The sequence below is a fragment of the Hemiscyllium ocellatum genome, chromosome 1 (assembly GCF_020745735.1).
Source record: "Hemiscyllium ocellatum isolate sHemOce1 chromosome 1, sHemOce1.pat.X.cur, whole genome shotgun sequence".
In the NCBI taxonomy this organism is placed as follows: Eukaryota; Metazoa; Chordata; class Chondrichthyes; order Orectolobiformes; family Hemiscylliidae; genus Hemiscyllium; species Hemiscyllium ocellatum.
In genome coordinates, this window is record NC_083401.1 from 136,593,861 (window position 1) to 136,617,155 (window position 23,295).

The window sequence follows — 23,295 nt, forward strand, 5'->3', positions numbered from 1 at the left end:
TTGGTTAGGCCATTGTTGGAATATTGCATGCAGTTCTGGTCTCCTTCCTATTGGAAAGATGTTGTGAAACTTGAAAGGGTTCAGAAAAGATTTACAAGGATGTTGCCAGGGTTGGAGGATTTGAGCTATAGGGAGAGGCTGAACAGGCTGAGTTGTTTTCCCTGGAGCGTTGGAGGCTGAGGGGTGACCTTACAGAGGTTTACAAAATTATGAGAGGCATGGATAGTGTAAATAGGTTTTTCCCTGGAATCAGGGAGTCCAGAACTAGAGGGAATAGGTTTAGGGTGAGAGGGGAAAAATATAAAAGAAACCTACGGGGCAACTTTTTTGCACAGCGGGTGGTACATGTATGGAATGAGCTGCCAGAGGATGTGGTGGAGGCTGGTACAATTGCAACATTTAAGAGGCATTTGGATGGTTATATGAATGGGAAGGATTTGGAGGGATATGGGTCAGGTGCTGGCAGGTGGGACTAGATTGGGTTGGGATAACTGGTCGGCTTGGATGGGTTGGACCGAAGGGTCTGTTTCCATGCTATACATCTCTATGACTCTATGACTCTATCAGTAATCGTAGGGAATACTGCTCCAATAAACCAACGCCTCTATTGGCTTAATTCTTTCAAAGCCAGACACGTCCAAATGGAGGGTGAGGCCATGCTCGATGAGGACATCCTTGAACCCAAGCCAGAGCAAGTGGAGTTCACTGATTGTCTAAGTTCCCAAACCAGATGGGACTCAATGATTCTGCATGGATTATCGGAAGGTCAACACCGTTACAAAATCGGATTCATATCCGATTCCTAGGTTGGAGGACAGTATCGAGAAAGTCGGACAATCCAGTTACATCACTAAGTTGGACTTAATGCATACTTACTGGCAGGTATCTTTATCAGAGACAGCCAAAGGAATTTCTGCGTCTGAAACCCCAAATGTGCTATATCAGTTTAAAGTGATGTCCTTTGGAATGAAGAATGCACCCGCCATATTCCAAAGACTCATGAAGAGAGTTGTAGCTGAATTAACAAACTGTGCAGTCTACTTGGATGATGTAGTGATTAGATTAGATTAGATTACTTACAGTGTGGAAACAGGCCCTTCAGCCCAACAAGTCCACACCAACCCGCCGAAGCGCAACCCACCCAGACCCATTCCCCTACATTTACCCATGCTGACACAGGGAGAATGTGCAAACTTCACACAGATAATTGCCTGAGATAGGAATTGAACCCAGGTCTCTGACGCTGTGAGGCAGCAGTGCTAACCACTGTGCCACCATGCTGCACATCTTTAATAAGTCTTGGAACAATGACGTGGTAGAGTTGGCAAAGCTCTTTGAACGAGTACAAGAAGCAAAACTGGTGATAAGCTTCAATAAAACTGAATTTGTGAAAGCAGAGGTGACGTTCTTGGGATATAACAGAGATTGACCCCACAGAACGCAAAGACAAAGGCCATCAAGGAATTTCCAGGAACAACCTCAAAGAAAGAAGTGCTTCAATTCTTAGGGCATGGTGGATTCTATTGGAAGTTTGTTCCAAACCTCAGCAGTGTAGAGGTGCCATCAACTAATATGCTGAAGAAAAACACAAAGTTTTGGAGGACAGAACCATGCCACGAGACATTCGACCATTTGAAATCAATATTAACCACTAAACCAGCTTTAGCACCACCAAACTTTTCAAAAGGTCGCCATCGATGCTAGTGACATTGGAGATGGAGCTGTACTCCTACAGGAAGATGAGGGTGGATTGAACTGCCTGTTGCTGAAAATGTGTTGCTGGAAAAGCGCGGCAGGTCAGGCAGCATCCAAGGAAAAGGAGATTCGACGTTTTGGGCATAAGCCCTTCTTCAGCCATTCCTGAAGAAGGGCTTATGCCCAAAACGTCAATTAGATTACTTACAGTGTGGAAACAGGCTCTTCGGCCCAACAAGTCCACACTGACCCGCTGAAGCGCAACCGACCCATACCCCTACATTTACCCCTTACCTAACTCTACGGGCAATTTAGCATGGCCAATTCACCTGGCCCGCACATTTTTGGACAGTGGGAGGAAACCCACGCAGACACGGGGAGAATGTGCAAACTCCACACAGTTAGTCGCCTGAGGCGGGAATTGAACCCAGGTCTCTGGCACTGTGAGACAGCAGTGCTAATCACTCTGCCACCGTGCCGCCCTCCTGTTCCTTGGATGCTGCCTGACCTGCTGCGCTTTTCCAGCAACACATTTTCAGTTCTGATCTCCAGCATCTGCAGACCTCACTTTCTCCTTGAACTGCCTGTTGGTTACTTTTTGAAGAAGATCAAAATGCACTAAAGGAAATACTCCACGATTGCAAAAGGCCTATTGAGCTTGGTACTGGCCTCACAACAATTTAATGTGTATGTCACGAAAAACATATTGGAGATGGCTGTGTACACTGACCACAATCTGCTTACATTCTTAGAACACTTTAAAAACAAGAATATGAGACTATTTCGTTGGAGTCTTATGTTACTTTTAATTTAAAAATCGTACATGTTGTGGGTCAGAAGAATGTAATCGCAGATGCATTATCGCAGATTTAACTGATAGAGTTCAGATGAGATTTGTCTTTATTTAATGTTAAATATAGATATATGGGAAGAAGTTAATGTGAACTTATATTAAAGTTATCTGTATGTTAGGGTAATGTGTTTAAAATGCAGAGAAACATCTTTTCATTATGATGGTTCATTTTTTCTTAAGTGGGGGGGCAGTGTTATGAAGATGTGGATGTACCATACCTTTGAGACCATAACAGCTAGCATTGACAGCACTTAGTGTTCTCAATAAGATACAATGTAACTGGGGTAGCTAGTTGACTGGAAATGACAAAAACAGACTCATATTAGGCCAATCAGTTTAAATTATTCCCTGAAAAATACCAAATTCCAATCAAGTTTGAATTGAGCATACTGACAATCTTAAAAACCAATGACACCATCCGACCCTTTGGGGTATAAAACAGGGGAAACTTGAAAAGCTGGGAGGAGAACTGCCACCAGACCAATGGCTGCAGACTGCTAGTCAGAACTGTCTGAGAGGTACCTGTCCAGAGAAGGAGTTTGTACAGAGAAAAACCTCAACACTGACCTGGAGAGCCAATCTAGTGATGAAAATAAAGAGAAATTTTGACTGCTGGCTGGTTTGAAAATTAGAATTTTCCTGCCAATCTTAATTGGAAATTTTATTGGACGAGTATAATAGAAGGGAAGGTTAAAGATAGGTTAGAGGAAGGAACTGTATATAGTTGTTAGTTAATTATCCTCTGCTATTGAGGTTGAATGGAAGGAACATGCACCCAACTTTCCCACCAGAAGTTTCCACTGTAACAGCCTGTTCATTCAGTCACAGCAGTGCCGGTCTAGGGGAGTAAGTCAGTGACTACCCATGATCAAACACATTGAGATTTGGCTGAATGGTAATCTGCCTGCTTTCACGCCGTCAAGGGGAGACTGCAACAGTGATTTTTCAGTCAGAACACAAAATATTTTGACTCAAGAAATGCACAGTTGTTTAGTTGAAGGTTGTGAAATAATGACAAGGCATTCTTCATGAAATCTTGTTTATTTTTGTCACTGAAATACACTTCAAGATAAAGGTACAAAAATATCAAACAATTTATAAACACACAATTCATATACACTTTGTAATTTTGCTGACTGAGAATCACATTCATAACACAACTTTCCTTCTGAAACTCACAGTCAACATAATTCTAGGCTGACAAATCTCTCATACAACAAGGTCACTTCACAGTGATGGCTTGTATTTATAAATACCATTACTTCCTGTTAATATTACATGATAAGCACCATAATCTCCAAACATGTAAGTATTTCACACACACATCATTTCTACAGAGACATTCTCTCCACAGACATCAACTTTGGAAAGATTCTGATATTATATCAGCAAAGTCCCAGGGTTCACTTACAATGTTAGTGATTCATAAACACTGCAGTAACATCGTGGCATTGTTAATGTCAATTAATTGAACTTGAAGTTTGACCTTAGTTCACACTGGAACTAAAGTATGTTTAGTCAACAATTCAAAGCTTTTACCTATAGCATGCCATCAATACATCACGTCGGATACATCGGCCTTCAACAGCAATAGAACGATGAGATTAAATTTGGATTGTAATTTAGTTTAAACAATGTCACATGACAATATTTCTGCATTGCCCACCGCCAGTTTCCCTCCCTCCCTGCCACATTATCCCCATATTCTCCTGGATTGTTCCAATAGAGTGTAGCATTTGCTCAAGAAATATTATAACAACTTTGTGAGAGGGCACTTTATTGCCTCCAGAATCAACACAATGTTAAACAGTTTCCAATCACAATCCCTGGTGCGATTTGTTCGCTGTTCTGTACTTTCCCACTCACAACTCCTCAAAACACAGTTCTTGTTCCTTCACTTGCCCCACATATTTTGCCTTGCATTTGCATTCTTTTTGCAATCAGATCTCTCCTCTCTTCAAAGCTATAAAGCTTGCAACAGTCCAACAAAGTCACTTAGCAGCACATTCACATGTGCATAAAGGAATGGGGGAATAAGTGCTGGCTTTGGCAGCGATGCACAAGTTTAATTAAATAATTTACTAATAGTCAATAAGTCAAATTATTAAAAAACAGTACCAATTATCTTAATAACAAAAGCATTTGATAACCAACAGATCTGTTTTAGTTTGATTCTTCACTAAGTTCACAAGCCTACTAATATTTCCTTGTCTAACTGCACCTTTGATGATCAGAAATTATTTTCCAATACTAATGGAGAAAGTTAACAAATTGCTTTCAGTTGTACAGTATCTGCTCCAGTGCCAGACCACATTCAGAATAATCGTACAAAAAACATCCCGTAAAATGAAGCTCTCCAGGCCAACATTTCACAACAGCAGCCGGATTTCTTAGGCTCTGTGTAGACAGTTACAGTGGAAGTAGGTTAAACAATGAAGTATGTTTCAGAGGATCGATACAGGGGAACTGCTCGAAGAACATATCGAACAGTGATATCAGAAAGTGAGTGCCCTGCACAGAGCTTCTTCATTTCAGTGTTCACTGTCCAGCAACTTCCGCAGGGAGGGGGCAATCAAGTGAATCCCATAGCAGCTTCAATTCTTAGTTATGTCGTCTGGAACCTGGAAAACAATTAAATAAAATATTATTTTTCCCACAACTGAAGATATTTCTTTTGATTGTGAGGACAATGTCTTCATCAAGTATAATTATGGGGCATAATCAACTGGGCTGTTAAACAAATAGGTGTGATTTTGTTAATGATTCTTTTATTTTACAATATGATGTTATTACATACCGGATCCAAGGAAGGTGTGGCAAAATGTTTATATTTTTCAAATATCACTTTAAATATTAAAATAGAATAGATAACAAAAGGTTTAAGAATTATGTCCTAGAGCCTTTACAATGCAGAGCAGAATATCGTGGAGTTAACTGTGAGGGAAGGAAGCATGAAAAGGAGTTGAAGTCCCTGTTTTGATCACTGGGTTATATTGAATTGTCTGACCTCAACTGGCTGCTGACGGTATGACAACCATGGGAGTTGGAGCATGGTATTACCCAGCATTCCTGTCCCTGATTACTAACCAGAGACACCCCATCTGCTCCTGGATTTACCAGGCATGGGTGATGGTGAGAACAGCATAGGATTCAGTCCTGATGCCACCGTGTTGAATAGCTTGCTACCATTGTGGGCGGCACGGCGGCACAGTGGTTAGCACTGCTGCCTCACAGCGCCTGAGACCCGGGTTCAATTCCCGACTCAGGCGACTGACTCTGTGTAACGTTTGCATGTTCTTTCCGTGTCTGCGTGGGTTTCCTCCGGGTGCTCTGGTTTCCTCCCACTGTCCAAAGATGTGCGGGTCAGGTGAATTGGCTATGCGTTAGGTAATGGGGTTAATGTAGGGTTATGGGTGGGTTGCGCTTCGGCGGGTGGGTGTGGACTTGTTGGGCCGAAGGGTCTGTTTCCACACTGTAAGCAATCTAATCATTCACTGTCACAGCTCCTGTGTAAATACCAGATTTAGGGACAGATTAACAGAATGCACCAAGATCCTGCACGATTGGGCAGCAGACTGGTGTTAAAGCCTTGGCCAAGGAACTGAGGATAAACATGAGAACAACACATCACTCAACCATATTTATTCACAGATAACATATGTATGTTTACAAGCACCAACCTTGTATGGATCTAATGATAATCTTCACCCACTTGGCATCAGGGCTCACACAAACAGTCTCCCCAGTTTTCATGGTAATGCTGTAAAGAGAAGGTAAATCTTCAAAATCTAACTCACAGAAACTGGACATCTCCCATGTAAGGTGAGAATCAGTGACACAAACACAATCCTTCAGATCTGCTATGTAAAGAAACTGTGAGTGACCCAATATGTTTACAAACATATTACTCTGTTTAAATGGAATGGAGATTACGAGGAAGGTTAAAGATGGTGTTTTGACCCAATTACTCACATTATCTCTTGTTTCTCACAGTGTGACCCTTTGGGAATGTATTGCAAACTCTGAATGGTTCTCGGATGAATAAATCTGGAGCTGGGGTTCTCAGGGCACAGACACCGACCTTGAGTACCCGGGATTGGAATGCCTGTGAATGAAATAAATTGAACTGAAATTCTGAGTGTGATTGTCATTGGCAAAATATTAACATTTTATTTAAATGTTAAATTCAGTATTAAAACAAACATCATATTATCAATAGCATGTATCATCAGTGACTGTTTAATTCCTTAATGAACATCCAACTACCACACAGACCTGTCTGGCTGCTCAATACATAAGCAGAAAGACTTTTTTCGCCCACATTGTATTGCAAAGAAAAACTAAAACACAAGATAGAAAAACTGACCCACCTTGTGCAGCAATAGCACACAGGAGCAGGATGGCAGTCAGTACAGCTGCTGCTCTGTTCATTATTGACTTTGTTGCTGAATAGATTTCTGCTGAAGATCTTCTGTCTACTTCAGTGTCACGGCCTCTGTTGAATGAAGTTCTGCTGAGGACAGGTCCAATCAGCTCCTATTTATGGAGAACATTAACTTTCGTGTTTCGTAATCTTGAAAAATGAAAGCTGACATAATTCTGTGGTAGGGAATTTCCCTGCTCCTGAGTCAGATTTTGTTCATTTTGCAATCTTAATGAGAGTCACTATGTTAGATAATTCACAGCAGCAACAAGCAGACTAGATGAACTGAATTAGTTAAATCTAGATTTTAAAATGTTAATCACAGCTTTCAGAAATGGCCATTTTTGCCAAAATGCAAAAAGAGGTGTGGTCAGGCACAAAGTCGAATTTGCCATCCGAAGAGTTTGTTTGTAAAAGCAATATAGCTGCCACATCTACTACTGAGTGATTAACATATTTATCAAATTTCCAAACACATTCAAGCTGAATTTCTATCCCAATCATTAGAAGTATTTTGTAAGTTACCATAGAATCAAATCCTTTTGTGGTGGTCATAATACATTCCTTTGATTATTAGTTAGCTTTCAAAGTCAATAAAAAATTGCTAAAATCCAACCACATCGGTTTTAGGCTTTTATTGATTTCCCAAAGCAATTAACATCCAATGTTCTGCAGAATAATCCTACTGTAGATTTTACACCCCAGTCACTGGGGACCTCTTTGTCAACATTTCCACTTTATACATTAACAATCTCAATGAAGGAACTGAGGGCATTCTGGGTAAGTTTGCAGAGGATACAGAGATAGCTAGAGGGCCAGGTAGCATTGAGGACGAGGGGAAGCTGCAGAAGGATTTGGACAGGTTAGCAGAGAGGGCAAAGGAGTGGCAGATTCAGTACAATGTGGGTAAGTGTGATGTCATGCACTTTGGTGGGAAGAATAGAGGTGTGCTCTATTTTGTAAATGGGAAGAAAATTCAGAAACCTGAAGTGCAAAGAGACGTGAGAGTCTAGGATTGTCTCAAGGTAAACTTTGGTGTATTGTGCGCAGTTTTGGGGCCCTTATCTCAGGCAGAATGCACGAGCCCTGGAGTGTGTTCAAAGGATGTTCAGGAGAATGGTACAAGGAATGAAAAGCTTAAAATATCTGGAACGTTTGAGAATTCTGCGACTGAACTTGGTGGAGTTTAAAAGGATGAGGTGGGATCGAATTGAAACTGACAGAATCCTGAATGGCCTGCACAGAGTGGATGTTGGGAAGCTGTTTCCATTGGCAGGAGAGACTAGGACCTCAGAGCACAGCTTTAGAGTAAAGGGGAGACCTTTTAGAACGGAGGTAAGGAGAAATCACTTCAGCCAGAGAGTGGTGTATCGATGGAAATCATTGCTACAGAAGGCTGTGGAGAACAGATCATCGAGTATATTTAAGACTGACATAGATAAGTTCTTGATTGTCAAGGGGATAAAAGGCTACAGGGAGGAAGCGGGCGAATAGGGTTGAGAAACTTATCAGCCAAGATTTAATTGTGAGGCTGACTCAATGGGCTGAATGGCCTCACTTCTGCTCCTATGGCTTATGAACTTATGGCCTAACATAACAGTAAACACAGACAAATCAATGGAACAGCATCTTAAAATATTTCTGTCTTTCATTGGTTTCATTAGATGATGTGTCTCATTGACCTGAATGTTCAGGTTTGGAAAGAGGAGAAATGGTGTCAATGTCAGTTTGGATTGGGTTAGATTGAGCGTACTGTAACATTAGCTCTGGAAAAGAAATATCTTCCAAACGTTTGTTCCAATGAAGATGTTTAATTCATTCACTGTCAGATTTTATTTTGGTTGTTTGTGAAAGAGGCCATACGGCATGGAAACAGACCCTTCACTTCAACACATCCATGCAGAACATGGTCCCAAACTAAATTACTCCCACCGGCCTGTGATTTGCCCATATCCCTCCAAACCCTTCTACTTCATATACTTGTCCAAATGTCTTTCTTTCGTTGTAGCTACACGTGAATCCATTCCTTCCTCTGGCAATTCATTCCACACACTAAACATGGTCTTTGTAAAAAGAAAGTTGCCCCTCGTGTCCTTTTTACATCTTTTTCCTCTCACCTTAAAAACATGCCCCCTTGTTTTGAACTCCCCTACCTTAAGGAAAAGATCTTTGCTATTCATCTTATCGATGCCTATCATATTTTTGTAAACTTCTATAAAGTTACCCCTCAACCTGTTTCATTTCAGTGAAAAACGTCCCAGCCTATCCAGCCTAGTTTTATAACTCAAATCATCCATTCACGGCAACATCCCGTTATATCTTTTCTAAACCCTTTCCAATTTAATAATATCCTTCCTATAAGTGGGCGACCAGACCTGCACACAGTACTCCAGAAGAGATCTCACCAACATCCTGTACAACCTTAACATGATGTCCCAACACCTACACTCAAAGGTATGAGCTACGAATGTCAGTGTGCTAAGTACCTTTCTAACCATCCTGTCTACCTATTACACAAATTTTCTTGAACACACTTAACAAATTCCTTACCACCTAAACCTTTAATACTATGGCAGTCCCAGTCAACATTTAAAAAATTAAAATCCCCAACTATTATATTCCTAGTATTCTTACATTTATCTGGTATCTTTCTATGTATTTGCTCCTCAATTTCCCTCTGAATATTAGGGACCTATGGTACATCCCATCAGATGATCATCAGTTACATATTTCTGATTTCAACCCATATATTTTCACCGGAATATCCTTCAGAAATATTCTTTCTAATTACATTAGTAATGTTTTCCTTCATCAAAAACATGCCTCCCTCTCATGTCTGTCTCTCTTTCTATCCTTCATATAGTATCTAAAACCCAGAATATTGAGCTGCCAGTCCTGTGCTTCCCTCAGCCAAGTTTCTGTAACAGCTATGATGTCCCAGTGCCATGTTACAAAGCATGTCCTGAGTTCATCAGCCTAACTTGTAAGACCCCTTGTATTGAAATAAATGTAGGCAAAAGTGAGGACAGCAAATACTGGAAACCAGAGTCTAGATTAGAGGAGTGCTGGAAAAGGTCAGGCAGTATCTGAGGAGCAGGAAAATTGCCAATTCAAGCAAAATCCCTCCATCAGGATTTTTGATTTTCCTGATCCCCAGATGCTGCCTGATCTGCTGTACTTTTCCAGCCGCACTCTAATCTAGACTCTTGAAATAAATGTAGTATAATTCTTCAGAGTTACCTCGTTCTCTGATTTGCTCTTTTCCGTTTTTTTCAATCATCTTACTCTTATGGTTCAGAATCATCCCCATCTGCTTTTCTATTTTCACTCCTACTCAGAAATTCCTTCCCAACTCCCATACACCGTCTGCTAATACTTACAGCAGGGTTCTAGAATAAACTCGCAAATCTCCCCGACAGGACGTAGGCCCCTTTCCAGTTCAGGTGCAACCAATCCCTTTTCTACTTCAGAACAGATCCCAATGATCTCAGAATCTGAGCCCCGGCACATCGCATCACCACTTCAGCCATTATTTTTTTCTCAAGTATCAATCGGAAATGCAGTGGATGTTAAAGTAAAGACTTCTATCTGCAAAATCATTTTCAAAGTTTGCAAAGTTACCTCAGGAAAAATGAAACATTCTAATTGAATGGCGCAGTGAGTGCGTGCTGGGCCCATCGACCAGACGTCAATGGATCGAAACCATTCTCTGCTATTATCGAGTGAATCCGTAGAAGAGTATAAAGGAAGTAGGAATATACTTAAGAGGGAAATCAGGAGGGCAAAATGGGGACATGAGATAGCTTTGGCAAATAGAATTAAGGAGAATCCAAAGGGTTTTTAAAAATATATTAAGGACAAAAGGGTAACTAGGGAGAGAATAGGGCCCCTCAAAGATCAGCAAGGTGGCCTTTGTGTGGATCCACAGAAAATGAAGGAGATACTAAATGAATATTTTGCATCAGTATTTACTGTGGAAAAGGATATGGAAGATATAGACTGTAGGAAAATAGATGGTGACATCATGCAAAATGTCCAGATTGCAGAGGAGGAAGTGCTGGATGTCTTGAAATGGTTAAAGGTGGATAAATCCCCACAACCTGATCAGCTGTACCCGAGAACTCTGTGGGAAGCTAGAGAAGTGATTGCTGGGCCTCTTGCTATCATTGATAGTCACAGGTGAGGTGCCGGAAGACGGGAAGTTGGCAAACGTGGTGCCACTGTTTAAGAAGGGCGGTAAAGACAAGCCAGGGAACTATAGACCGGTGAGCCTGACCTCGGTGGTGGGCAAGCTGTTGGAGGGAATCCTGAGGGACAGGATGTATGTGTATTTGGAAATGCAAGGACTGATTAGGGATAGTCAACATGGCTTTGTGCGTGGGAAATCATGTCTCACAAACTTGATTGAGTTCTTTGAAGAAGTAACAAAGAAGATTGATGAGGGAAGAGCAGTAGATGTGATATATATGGATTTCAATAAGGCGTTCGACAAGGTTTCCCATGGGAGTCTAATTAGCAAGGTTAGATCTCATGGAATACAGGGAGAACTAGCCATTTGGATACAGAACTGGGTCAAAGGTAGGAGACAGAGGGTGGTGGTGGAAGGTTGTTTTTCAGACTAGAGGACTGTGTCCAGTGGAGTGCCACAAGGATCGGTGCTGGGCCCTCTGCTTTTTGTCATTTACATAAATGATTTGGATGCGAGCATAAGAGGTACAGTTAGTAAGTTTGCAGATAACACCAAAATTGGAGGTAGTAGACAGAGAAGAGGGTTACCTCAGATTGCAACAGGATCTGGACCTGATGGGCCAATGGGCTGAGACGTGCCAGATGGAGTTTAACTCCGATAAATGTGAGGTGCTGCATTTTGGGAAAGCAAATCTTAACAGGACTTATACACTTACTGGTAAGGTCCTAGAGAGTGTTGCTGAACAAAGAGACCTTGGAGTGCAGGTTCATAGCTCCTTGAAAGTGGAGTCACAGGTAGATAGGATAGTGAAGACGGCGTTTGGTATGCTTTCCTTTATTGGTCTGAGTATTGAGTACAGGAGTTGGGAGGTCATGTTGCAGCTGTACAGGAAATTGGTTACGCCATTGTTGGAATATTGTATGCAATTCTGGTCTCCTTCCTATCGGAAAGATGTTGTGAAACTTGAAAGGGTTCAGGGGTTGGGGGATCTGAGCTACAGGGAGAGGCTGAACAGGCTGGGGCTGTTTTCCCTGGAGCATCAGAGGCTGAGGGGTGACCTTATAAAGGTTTACAAAATTATGAGGAGCATAGATAGGATAAATAGGCAAAGTCTTTTCCCTGGGGTCGAGGTGTCCAGAACTAGAGGGCATAGGTTTAGGGTGAGAGGTGGAAGATATAAAGACCTAAGGGTCAACCTTTTTATGCAGGGGGTGGTACATGTATGGAATGAGCTGCCAGAGGATGTGGTGCAGGCTGGTACAATTGCAACATTTAAGAGGCATTTGGATGAGTATATGAATAGGAAGGGTTTGAAAGGATGTGGGCCAGGTGCTGGCAGGTGGGACTAGATTGGGTTGGGATATCTGGTCAGCATGGACGGGTTGGAACGAAGGGTCTGTTTCCGTGCTGTACATCACTATGACTCTATGACTCTAATTTACCAATGTCAGATGACCAAGGATTGCTCAGGAATGAACTTAGCCATGGAATCAGAATATGGAGCAGATCTATATTTTGTGTGTATAATCACACAAAGAGACCTCTACCCAAAATAACCAGATTCCCTGGAATACACACGGGTTCACCGGCAACCGGCTGCTGTTTGAATGAAATCAGATGAGGATGTGAACAGTGACTGTGGTGAACTTGTGTTGCTTCAAAAGGAACGATATCTGCAAAGGTTTCCATCCGTCAGTAGTCAGTCTCTCATGCTGTTTCATGGGTTAACAAGGGGAAGTATAAACCCTGAATTGGAAAGTATTGGTGAGGGGCTTCCCTGAGAGTGGGTATCAGTGGGATTGTACAATGAGGGCACTGGTTTAGCAGGTGGTTCCAGTGTCTGGGAACAGTTTCAGCAGAGAGGGAAATACAACTGTGTCAGGTGTATCACAGTTTTACAAGCGCCATGTGTTGAGGTTATAGTGCAGCCCAAAACACAGTCAATGGCAGACCTGGGGAGAGTACAAATGTCTGGAGTAATTTGTAGGCAATCCAGAATCAGAAATGGTCCCGATTCTGACAGCATTCAGCAGTAGGTACCTCTAGCAGGTATGAGTGTCAGTGCATGGGATAGGGTGAATGTTAGAGGGTCAGAATGGAGTAGGAGTGAGCATCAGGACCCTGATGGAAGTTGATAGATGATGTGACAGCACAATGCTAAAACCCAGGACCCTGGGAATGAGGAGTTTTGAACATTTGGGAATAGTCAGCAGTGAGATTGGAGAGTGCTAGAGTGTGGCTCTTGTGCTGAATATCACAATCATAGTCCATAATCAGCTCATGGAATGTGTTTGTTTCAAAACAGTCGTGCACTCTAATAATCAGCTTCCAGATTGTCTGGAGCTGATTCAAGTTTCACTTTATGCTCGTAACAGAGTGTTGGGCCTGTCGCTGTACGAACTCCTCCCCCTGGGTATGTACAGTGGTTAGTAATATTTCAGGGTCAGATTTCATTCAAAAAGCAGCTCGTGTTGATGAACCACGTGACTTCCAAGAATACTTTGTATTCTATGCGGCTGTTTCAATGATTGGTTTTGTTCTCATGTAATAATGGGTGTATGAGGTGAACGGGCCCTTGCAGACAGTCAGAAGAGACCACAGCATTGTGGGTGGTCTTGACAGTGTGTTTGATTGTGAGATTGAGAAAGCTGTCAAGCCTGATAACCTCTCCATCCACCATCCTTACTACAACATGAGGATGTTTTGAAGCAAACAGACCACATGTGCTACATATGGACTGTGATCACAACCCTCCCCACAACATCTACACTCTAGCACCTGTATGAAGGATTTTATGCCGCAGAATAACATTCAACATCCAATTACCTGTTGAACCTGCTGAACAGATGAGGATCATCCCTCCTGCTGTCTGCAAACAATGTAATGTGGCTCTGATTAGATTAGATTAGATTCCCTCCAGTGTGGAAACAGGCCCTTCGATCCAACAAGTCCACATCCACCCTCCAAGGAGTAACCCACCCAGACACATTTCCCTCTGACTAATGCACCGAACACTATGGTCAATTTAGAATGGCCAATTCACCTGACCTCCAAGCTTTTATGGGGGAGTGTGTTGGCGTGGAACTTGCAGATTATGTGACAGCACCTTGCACAATTCCTCCTATGATTCTATAGGAGGAATAATCCCTGTCCTTCTAGGTTGAAGTGGTCATCAGTTTGGAAGGTGTTCTCCAAGGATTATGGGTGAATTTCTGTAGTACATCTTGTAGATGGCCTCTGCTGTTGCCACTGAGCATCAGTGATGGAGGGAATGGATGTTTCCAAATGTGGTTCCAACCAAGTGACCTGCTTTGTCCTGGAATGTGAAAAGTTTCTCAAGTGCTGTTCGAGCTGCACCACTGAGGCAACTGGAGAGTATCCTACCACACTCCTGCCTTGTGCCTTGTAGATCATCAGCAACTTTTACAAAATCAACACTAACACACTCCCCATCCTGACTTGGAATTTACATCAGAAAATGTTGGAGCAACTCAGCTGTTTCAGTTCCAAAGCAGAGTATTATTAGGCTCAAAAGGTTAACTCATGTTCTCTCAACACAGATGTTGCTAGACCTTCGATTGTGCTGCAGAACTTCCTGATTTTATTCCAGATCTACAATATCTGGAGTATTTTACTTCCATCTTTCCATTCACTTTGTCAATGTCCTGGATCTCCGTTCCAACACAAATCACTACACCAAACTGACAGCAGCAGGTCAAGGAGTTCACTTACATTTCCCAGGGTGTTAGGAACTGGTAATAAATGTTTGCTCAAATAGTAAAGCCCAAACCCCCTACATAAATTAAAAACAATCACCTCGGCAGTGTCTCTTCTTAGTGTGAGGTTCTTGGTGGGCGTAGGTTTTCAGAGAACAACCAGAGACAGGTAGCAGTTGCAAATGCATAAGCAAACTATACAGATCCTTTCTTAAACAATGACTCCACATTTTCTGTTGTTTCTTCTGCTTACAGTATCATCTCCTCTAAATGGAAACTTCAAATGAATATATGAATAGAATTAAAATTTCTATAAAGCACAACCACATGCTCTGAACCACCACTGCCCCTGACCTTTAACACAGAATGAATTCTTGGCTGGTAATTTTTCCTGTTGCTGACTGCTAAATCCCACATCCATTCTTAATCCTCCTGACCAATCCTTACACAACACCAAAAGGCTTACGGCAGGAGGAGACACTGAATGTGCAAAAATGTACAGATATGATAATAACTGACATAGCGCTGAAGTCCACAGAGACTTTCCTTCCACCCACAATCTACCCCCAGACCAAACTTGTTTCTCTGAGAGCTGATTTCATCGGAATGGGAAGAAAGAGTTTGATTTTCACACGATAAGTGAAAGGAGACAGGACTGACCTGAATGTAGGGTTTGATGTTCAGTATTAGGATGTTGATTGCTCTTGAGTTAAATATGGTAACCAACCAAATGAAATACGTGTTCCTGTTCAAAATCTCTCTTCCTGAACCATAATTTCTGAAAAGTGCAAATCAATTCATGAAGTCTTCATCTATTTGGAAGAGTATTGTTGCATTTTTAACTTTGTAACAGGCAAAATGACATTGTGGGGTCATGTTCAAATAACAACTGAAATCAGTGAGTGGTGAAAATAACCTCCTTTATTCAGCATGTAGCACAACTTAGAGGTGCGACACACTCGAAAAGTACAGATCTAACAATCAACCCTTTATACGTAGTACTTACATATCTTAAAATTCCATTACTATAGTGTTACATTGTTTTATCTATGTTAGAAGAATGGGTTTCTATCCTGAGAGACAGGAGATGGGTTAAAACACGCGCTAAGTGTTGGCTGCTATTACTGATGGGATTAAGAGTGTGTGCCTGCTCTGCTTGTGTAATTAGGAGGTGTTCGTCTTTTTGTCTTTTAAGTTAGTAAATGTTAGTAAAGAATACTAGGCCTGCATGCTCTAAACAAGTTAGAAATTGTACTTGTACTTAATAAAGGAATAAAGGATATTAAACGCATTACCACTGCTGGGTTGTGAGATCTGTACATTATTTGCCAGTGTGAGTTTCATTCATTCATGCAATTTCATGGAAGTGCTGTTTTGTCAGTTAGTTTCTTAAAGGGATAACAGTCTTTAACAAGTACACATTAACTGGGGAAACTGGTACTTTGTAATGTGTTTAGGTCTAGGAGATTTTTGGTAAAGGCTGATTAACATTATAATGTTTTGCAGAGACATGATGGTTGGGATGATATTATTCTGTACGCTACTCTTATTCAGATGTAGCAAGGACTGATAAGATGTGAAAATGCCATAATGGTTTTGAAAAGGTTGTCTTGATTAGAAGGGGTTGTTTTAAATTTGGTCTATATTACAGAACCGTGGTTTTATGAATGAATGAATGAAAACATATTATAGTAGGGAGTTATGAATGAATGAAATGGGAATGCAGTATTTGCTTGTGAGTGGGTTAGTGAAGGGGTTATGAATGAATAGACATGAAGCACTTGTGAGTGGGAAATACAAAGCGTTTGCGATTGGGGTTAGTAAAAGGACCTAGAATACAATATCTCACAACATCCTATATGCCTTTGACATGAGACACTATCACTGTATATCCTTTTCAATCTGTTTACAGGGAGCAGGAGAGGTGACTCAAATATACCTGGCTGGATCAACATGTACATTTGATGTTTGATGCTATTCTGGTGGTGTACCATCTTTTATGTTGCAGCAAGGAAGCCGGGTGTCCTGTGGATGGAGTGGTTACCAGAGCTAACAACTTTATAATCTCACAACCAAACTCACTGTCAAGGCAAATCATCAGAATTTGTTAGGAACTGAGGAGCAGTCAAAAATTATTTGTGTCTCTGTCAGACCACCCATAACACTGTGATCTCTTCTGACTGTCTGCAACAGCCCTTTCACCTCGTCCACCTCTTGCTACATGGAGACACAACCAATCATTGAACAGCTACATGGAGTATAACATCATTTGATTTCCTGGAAATCACATGGTTCACCAATTCCAGCTGCTGTCTGAATGGAATCTGACTCAGTAACATTACCAACCACTGCACAACCCCAGGGGGAGGAGTCAGCACAGCTACAACACTACGTTACAAACATAAAGTGAAACTTGAATGAGCTCCAGCTCTCTGGAATCTTTTATTTCCTCATGAGCTAGCATTTTGTAGTTGTCATGATCTACACTTGGCACTGATCCCTGGGATTATGTGATGATGCAAGCACACACCTGAGCTGAAAATCATGAATTACATTTGGGAAGGGTGTCCTCACATTCTGTGTCCATAAGATCATAAGGCATAGGAGCAGAAATTGGGCCATTCAGCCCATTGAATTGTTCTGCCATTCAATCATGGCTGATAAGTTTCCCAGCCCCATTCTCCTGCTTTCTCCCTGTAATCCTTGATACTCAAGATGTTATCTATCTCCACCTTGCCCCACAACACACTCGCCTCACAACAAACACACATGCTCCCACATATACATGCCCTACAATACACACGTGCTCACACACAGGTACAACCCATGCACACCGCCAGCGAGCCCCCCACACCCTACAACCCCACTCCATCCCAACACACCCACCCACCCACCTCCACCCCCCGACACACACACTCTCAGCAATGACAGGGTGAATAAAAATGTACTGCACACATAGGTACAGATCAGGAAACAATTAAAATTAACTCAGTCTCTAATTTACACTCCTTTGACTCCCATGTAATCAAGCTCCTGGATTTGAATGTGTTTAACTTCTGACAGTTAAATAAAGCATTCTGAAAAGTAAAAGGATCATTCTAGGCTTTAATGTTGGTTGCTGATGATGCAGTTTCTCAAAGGATAGTTCTCAGGTGAAGTTCAGTTTGGAACAGGTTGGAAAGGAGACCATCTCTTTATTGTGATGCCTTGCTTTCAATTTATTGCTATCAATTAGTTTGGCTGTTTGATGACTTGCATCTAGTTTATGATGTGGCTCTCTTCCCAATGACTACTGGTGACTGACTGTAAACAGCTCTCAGCTGATTTTGAAAAATAGACAGAAATGTGTTTGTCTCACCGTGTGAAGACCATCTGTGCTGCTGTCACAAGGGGATCCCTCTCGCTTTGTGATCAAAACCACTCAGGCTCCATGATTGATCTGCCTGGGTTTCCAGGCTTCGATCTAGTAAACTGCCTTGGATTAGCAGCGTAGTCCCCTTGCCCAGCTCACCAGCTGAATGTATGATCAGGCTTGTTTGTGTCGCTGCCCAAAGGCCAAATCTGCCCCACATTCTCATGTCAAGGCACACTCAGCCCTGACCGGTCTGACAGTGTTCACTTGGAACACTCAATCTTTCATGTTGATTTATATATTGTTGCAGACTCTGAAAAGTCTTAAAGATGAGAAACTATTGCTTCTAAGTATCTAAAGATATAATTGCTCCACTGTATTTATAACTGACCTCAAGTTTTTAATTGAGCAAATGATTATCCTCTTTTCCCACAACGTTTTACACCAAAGCAGGTTTCGAATTTTGAAAAATACATGGACTGCCAATTCAAAAGGTACTTCACTGTGTGACATTAAGCCAGTTAGAAATTTGTGAATTCAACAAGTAACATTTGCTAAAAGGTAAAAATAATTTGTAAGTGTCAAAAATGTACAAGTATATCCTATTCCCTATTAACACACGCATACATAATCAGTCACAAAATATTCATTACAGAGTACTCGAGGTTGAACCTGGCCAAGTATGATGTAGATTAAACTGAAGGGAAGTCAGTAAAGATTCACTGATTTACCGACTGCTGCTGTTTTCCAGCTGAGGTTGTTGGTTTGAGGTTTCCCCAACATTTTCTGTTATCATTTCAGATTTCCAGGAGCTTTTCCTTTCAAAAGAGTTGAGTAGAGAGATCAGGAGACTGGTGCGAAGTGAGATGCTCATTTGGAGAGCTGAGTGGCTTCTTTCTGCATTGTAACAATCGTGCATAGTTGCAAACAGATATATTAACCTGTAACATCTTCAGTTCAGTGATTCTTATGATATTTATTAGGGAGAAGATTAATATCCAATTATTGCGTATCAAATATCATTAATTAGATAGAATGTCTTCCCCCACAGATATGACATGTGACCCAGGTCTAATCTGACCAGACACGAGTGAAAGTTAGTGATGTGCTACAGGAAATACTAGAGAGGAGATGCTATGAATGTGAGTGAGTGAGAAATGTGAGTGACATTCATGGTCTCCATGGGATTGAGGATTGTGGGTGAAGAGACACGGCAATCTGAAGAATTCTCCATGTACTTGCCAGAAGATTCGTTCCTCCTTAAGATGATTAAGGTGCTCCCTATATCCCCACCAGTCATCCCGTTGACTCCTGCAGTGATCTGATTGTTGTTTGGCTCAGGCAGACTTGTTATTATCATAAATTCACATTAAATGTAGGCTAAACCCTGCACAGTTATTTGGAGTGAGTTTGAATTGAAGGAACATGCCCCCAACGTTCCCACTATAAAGTTCCACTGTAACAGCCTGTTCATTCAGTCACAGCAGTGCCGGTCTAGGGGAGTAAGTCAGTGACTACCCATGATCAAACACATTGAGATTTGGCTGAATGGTAATCTGCCTGCTTTCACGCTGTCAAGGGGAGACTGCAGCAGTGATATTTTCAGTCAGACCACAAAATATTTTGACTCAAGGAATGCACAGTTGTTTAGCTGAAGATTGTGAAATAATGACAAGGCATTCTTCATGAAATCTTGTTTATTTTTGCCACTGAAATACACTTAAAGGTAAAGGTACAAAAATATCAAACAATTTATAAACGCACAATTCATATGAAATTTGTAATTTTTCTGAGTAAGAATCACATTCATAACACAACTTTCCTTCCTGTTAATATTACATGATAAGCACCATAATCTCCAAAAATGTAAGTACTTCACACAAACATCATTTCTACAGAGACATTCTCTCCACAGACATCAACTTTGGAAAGATTCTGATATTATATCAGCAAAGTCCCAGGGTTCACTTACAATGTTAGTGATTCATAAACACTGCAGTAACATCGTGGCATTGTTAATGTCAATTAATTGAACTTGAAGTTTGACCTTAGTTCACACTGGAACTAAAGTATGTTTAGTCAACAATTCAAAGCTTTTACCTATAGCATGCCTTCAATACATCACGTCGGATACACCGGCCATCAACAGCAATAGAAAGATGAGATTAAATTTGGATTGTAATTTAGTTTAAACAATGTCACATGATAGTATTTCTGCATTGCCCACCGCCAGCTTCCCTCCCTCCCTGCCACATTATCCCCATATTCTCCTAGATTGTTCCAATAGAGTGTAGCATTTGCTCAAGAAATATTATAACAACTTTGTGAGAGGGCACTTTTTGGCCTCCAGAATCAACACAATGTTAAACAGTTTCCAGTCACAATCCCTGCAGCGATTTGTTCGCTGTTCTGTATTTTCCCACTTACAACTCCTCAAAACACAGTTCTTGCTCCTTCACTTGCCCCAGCACAGCACAGCACAACATTTCACAACAGCAGCCGGATTTCTTAGGCTCTGTGTAGACAGTTACAGTGGAAGTAGGTTAAACAATGAAGTATGTTTCAGAGGATCGATCCAGGGGAACTGCTCGAACAACATATCGAACAGTGATATCAGAAAGTGAGTGCCCTGCACAGAGCTTCTTCACTTCAGTGTTCACTGTACAGCAACTTCCGTGGGGGGGGGGGGGCAATCAAGTGAGTTCCATCGCAGCTTCAATTCTTAGTTATGGAACCTGGAAAACAATTAAATAAAACATTATTTTTCCCACAACTGAAGATATTTCTTTTGATTGTGAGGACAATGTCTTCATCAAGTATAATTATGGGGCATTATCAACTGGGCTGTTAAACAAATAGGTGTGATTTTGTTAATGATTCATTGATTTTACAATATGATGTTATTACATACCGGATCCTAGGAAGATGTGGCAAAATGTTTATATTTTTCAAATATCACTTTAAATATTAAAATAGAACAGATAACAAAAGGTTTAAGAATTATGTCCTGGAGCCTTTACAATGCAGAGCAGAATATCATGGAGCTGACTGTGAAGGAAGGAAACATGAAAAGGAGTTGAAGTCCCTGTTTTGATCACTGCGTTATATTGAATTGTCTGACCTCAACTGGCTGCTGACGGTACGACAATCATGGGAGCTGGAGCATGGTATTACCCAGCATTCCTGCCCCTGATTACTAACCAGGGACATCCCATCTGCTCCTGGATTTACCAGGCATGGGTGATGGTGAGAACAGCATAGGATTCAGTCCTGATGCCACTGTAGTTGAATAGCTTGCTACCATTCACTATCACAGCTCACATGTCAATACCAGATTTAGGGACAGAGTAACAGAATGCACCAAGATCCTGCACGATTGGGCAGCAGACTGGTGTTAAAGCCTTGGCCAAGGAACTGAGGGTCAACATGAGAACTGCAGTTCACTCAAACACATGTATTCACAGATACCATATGTATGTTTACAAGCACCAACCTTGCCTGGATTTAAAGATAATCTTCACCCACTTGGCATTGGGGCTCACACAAACAATCTTCCCAGTTTCCATGGTAATGCTGTAAAGAGAAGGAAAATCTTCAAACTTTAATTCACAGAAACTGGACATCTCCCATGTAAGGTGAGAATCAGTGACACAAACACAATCCTTCAGATCTGCTACGTAAAGAAACTGTGAGTGACCCAATATGTTTACAAACATATTACTCCGTTTAAATGGAATGGAGAGTACGAGGAAGATTAAAGATGATGCTTTGACCCAATTACTCACATTATCTCTTGTCTCTCACAGTGTGACCCTTTGGGAATGTATTGCAAACTCTGAATGGTTTTCGGATTAATAAAATTGGAGCTGGGATTCTCAGGGCACAGACACCGACCTTGAGTACCCGGGATTGGAATGCCTGTGAATGAAATAAATTGAACTGAAATTCTGAGTGTGATTGTCATTAGCAGAATGTTAACATTTTATTTAAACATTAAATTCAGTATTAAAATAAACATCATATTATCAATAGCTTGTACCATCAGTGACTGTTTAATTCGTTAATGAACATCCAACTACCACACAAACTTGTATGGCTGCTCAATACATCAGCAGATAGACTTTTTTCAACCACATTGTATTGCAAAGAAAAACTAAAACACAAGATAGAAAAACTGACCCACCTTGAGCAGCAATAGCACACAGGAGCAGGATGGCAGTCAGTACAGCTGCTGCTCTGTTCATTTTTGACTTTGTTGTTGAATAGATTTCTGCTGAAGATCTTCTGTCTACTTCAGTGTCACTCTCTCTGTTGAATGAAGTTCTGCTTAGGACAGGTCCAATCAGCTCCTATTTATGGAGAACATTAACTTTTGTATTTCGTAATCTTGAAAAATGAAAGCTGGCATAATTCTGTGGTAGGGAATTTCCCTGCTCCTGAGTCAGATTTTGTTCATTTTGCAATCTTAATGAGAGTCACTATGTTAGATAATTCACAGCAGCAACAAGCAGACTAGATGAACTGAATTAGTTAAATCTAGATTTTAAAATGTTAATCACAGCTTTCAGAAATGGCCACTTTTGCCAAAATGCAAAAAGAGGTGTGGTCAGGCACAAAGTCGAATTTGCCATCCGAAGAGTTTGTTTGTAAAAGCAATATAGCTGCCACATCTACTACTGAGTGATTAACATATTTATCAAATTTACAAACACATTCAAGTTGAATTTCTATCCCAATCATTAGAAGTATTTTGTAAGTTTCCATAGAATCAAATCCTTTTGTGGTGGTCATAATACCTTCCTTTGATTATTAGTTAGCTTTCAATGTCAATAAAAAATTGCTAAAATCCAACTACATCTGTTTTAGGCTTTTATTGATTTCCCAAAGCAATTAACATCTGATGTTCTGCAGAATAATCCTACTGTAGATTTTACACCACAGTCACTGGGGACCTCTTTGTCAACATTTCCACTTTATACATTAACAATCTCAATGAAGGAACTGAGGGCATTCTGGGTAAGTTTGCAGAGGATACAGAGATAGCTAGAGGGCCAGGTAGCATTGAGG

At 41.1% G+C, this 23,295-nt stretch overlaps 2 protein-coding genes across 2 annotated transcripts; both read right to left on the bottom strand.

The window, feature by feature from the left end:
* Positions 1–4,747: 4,747 nt before the first annotated feature.
* On the bottom strand, positions 4,748–7,015 carry LOC132820272 (interleukin-8-like). The gene is made up of 4 exons (XM_060832303.1): positions 6,919–7,015; positions 6,521–6,653; positions 6,229–6,308; positions 4,748–5,169 (listed from the first exon to the last, which is right to left on the bottom strand). The coding sequence occupies exons 1-4, from the start codon at positions 6,977–6,979 to the stop codon at positions 5,150–5,152; spliced, it is 294 nt and encodes a 97-aa protein (XP_060688286.1). The 5' UTR covers positions 6,980–7,015; the 3' UTR covers positions 4,748–5,149.
* A 13,012-nt stretch (positions 7,016–20,027) lies between these two features.
* LOC132820281 (interleukin-8-like) lies at positions 20,028–22,531 on the bottom strand. Its single transcript, XM_060832310.1, has 4 exons — positions 22,412–22,531; positions 22,014–22,146; positions 21,722–21,801; positions 20,028–20,963 (listed from the first exon to the last, which is right to left on the bottom strand). Exons 1-4 carry the CDS (start codon positions 22,470–22,472, stop codon positions 20,944–20,946), a joined length of 294 nt encoding a protein of 97 aa, XP_060688293.1. The 5' UTR covers positions 22,473–22,531; the 3' UTR covers positions 20,028–20,943.
* Positions 22,532–23,295: the final 764 nt, after the last annotated feature.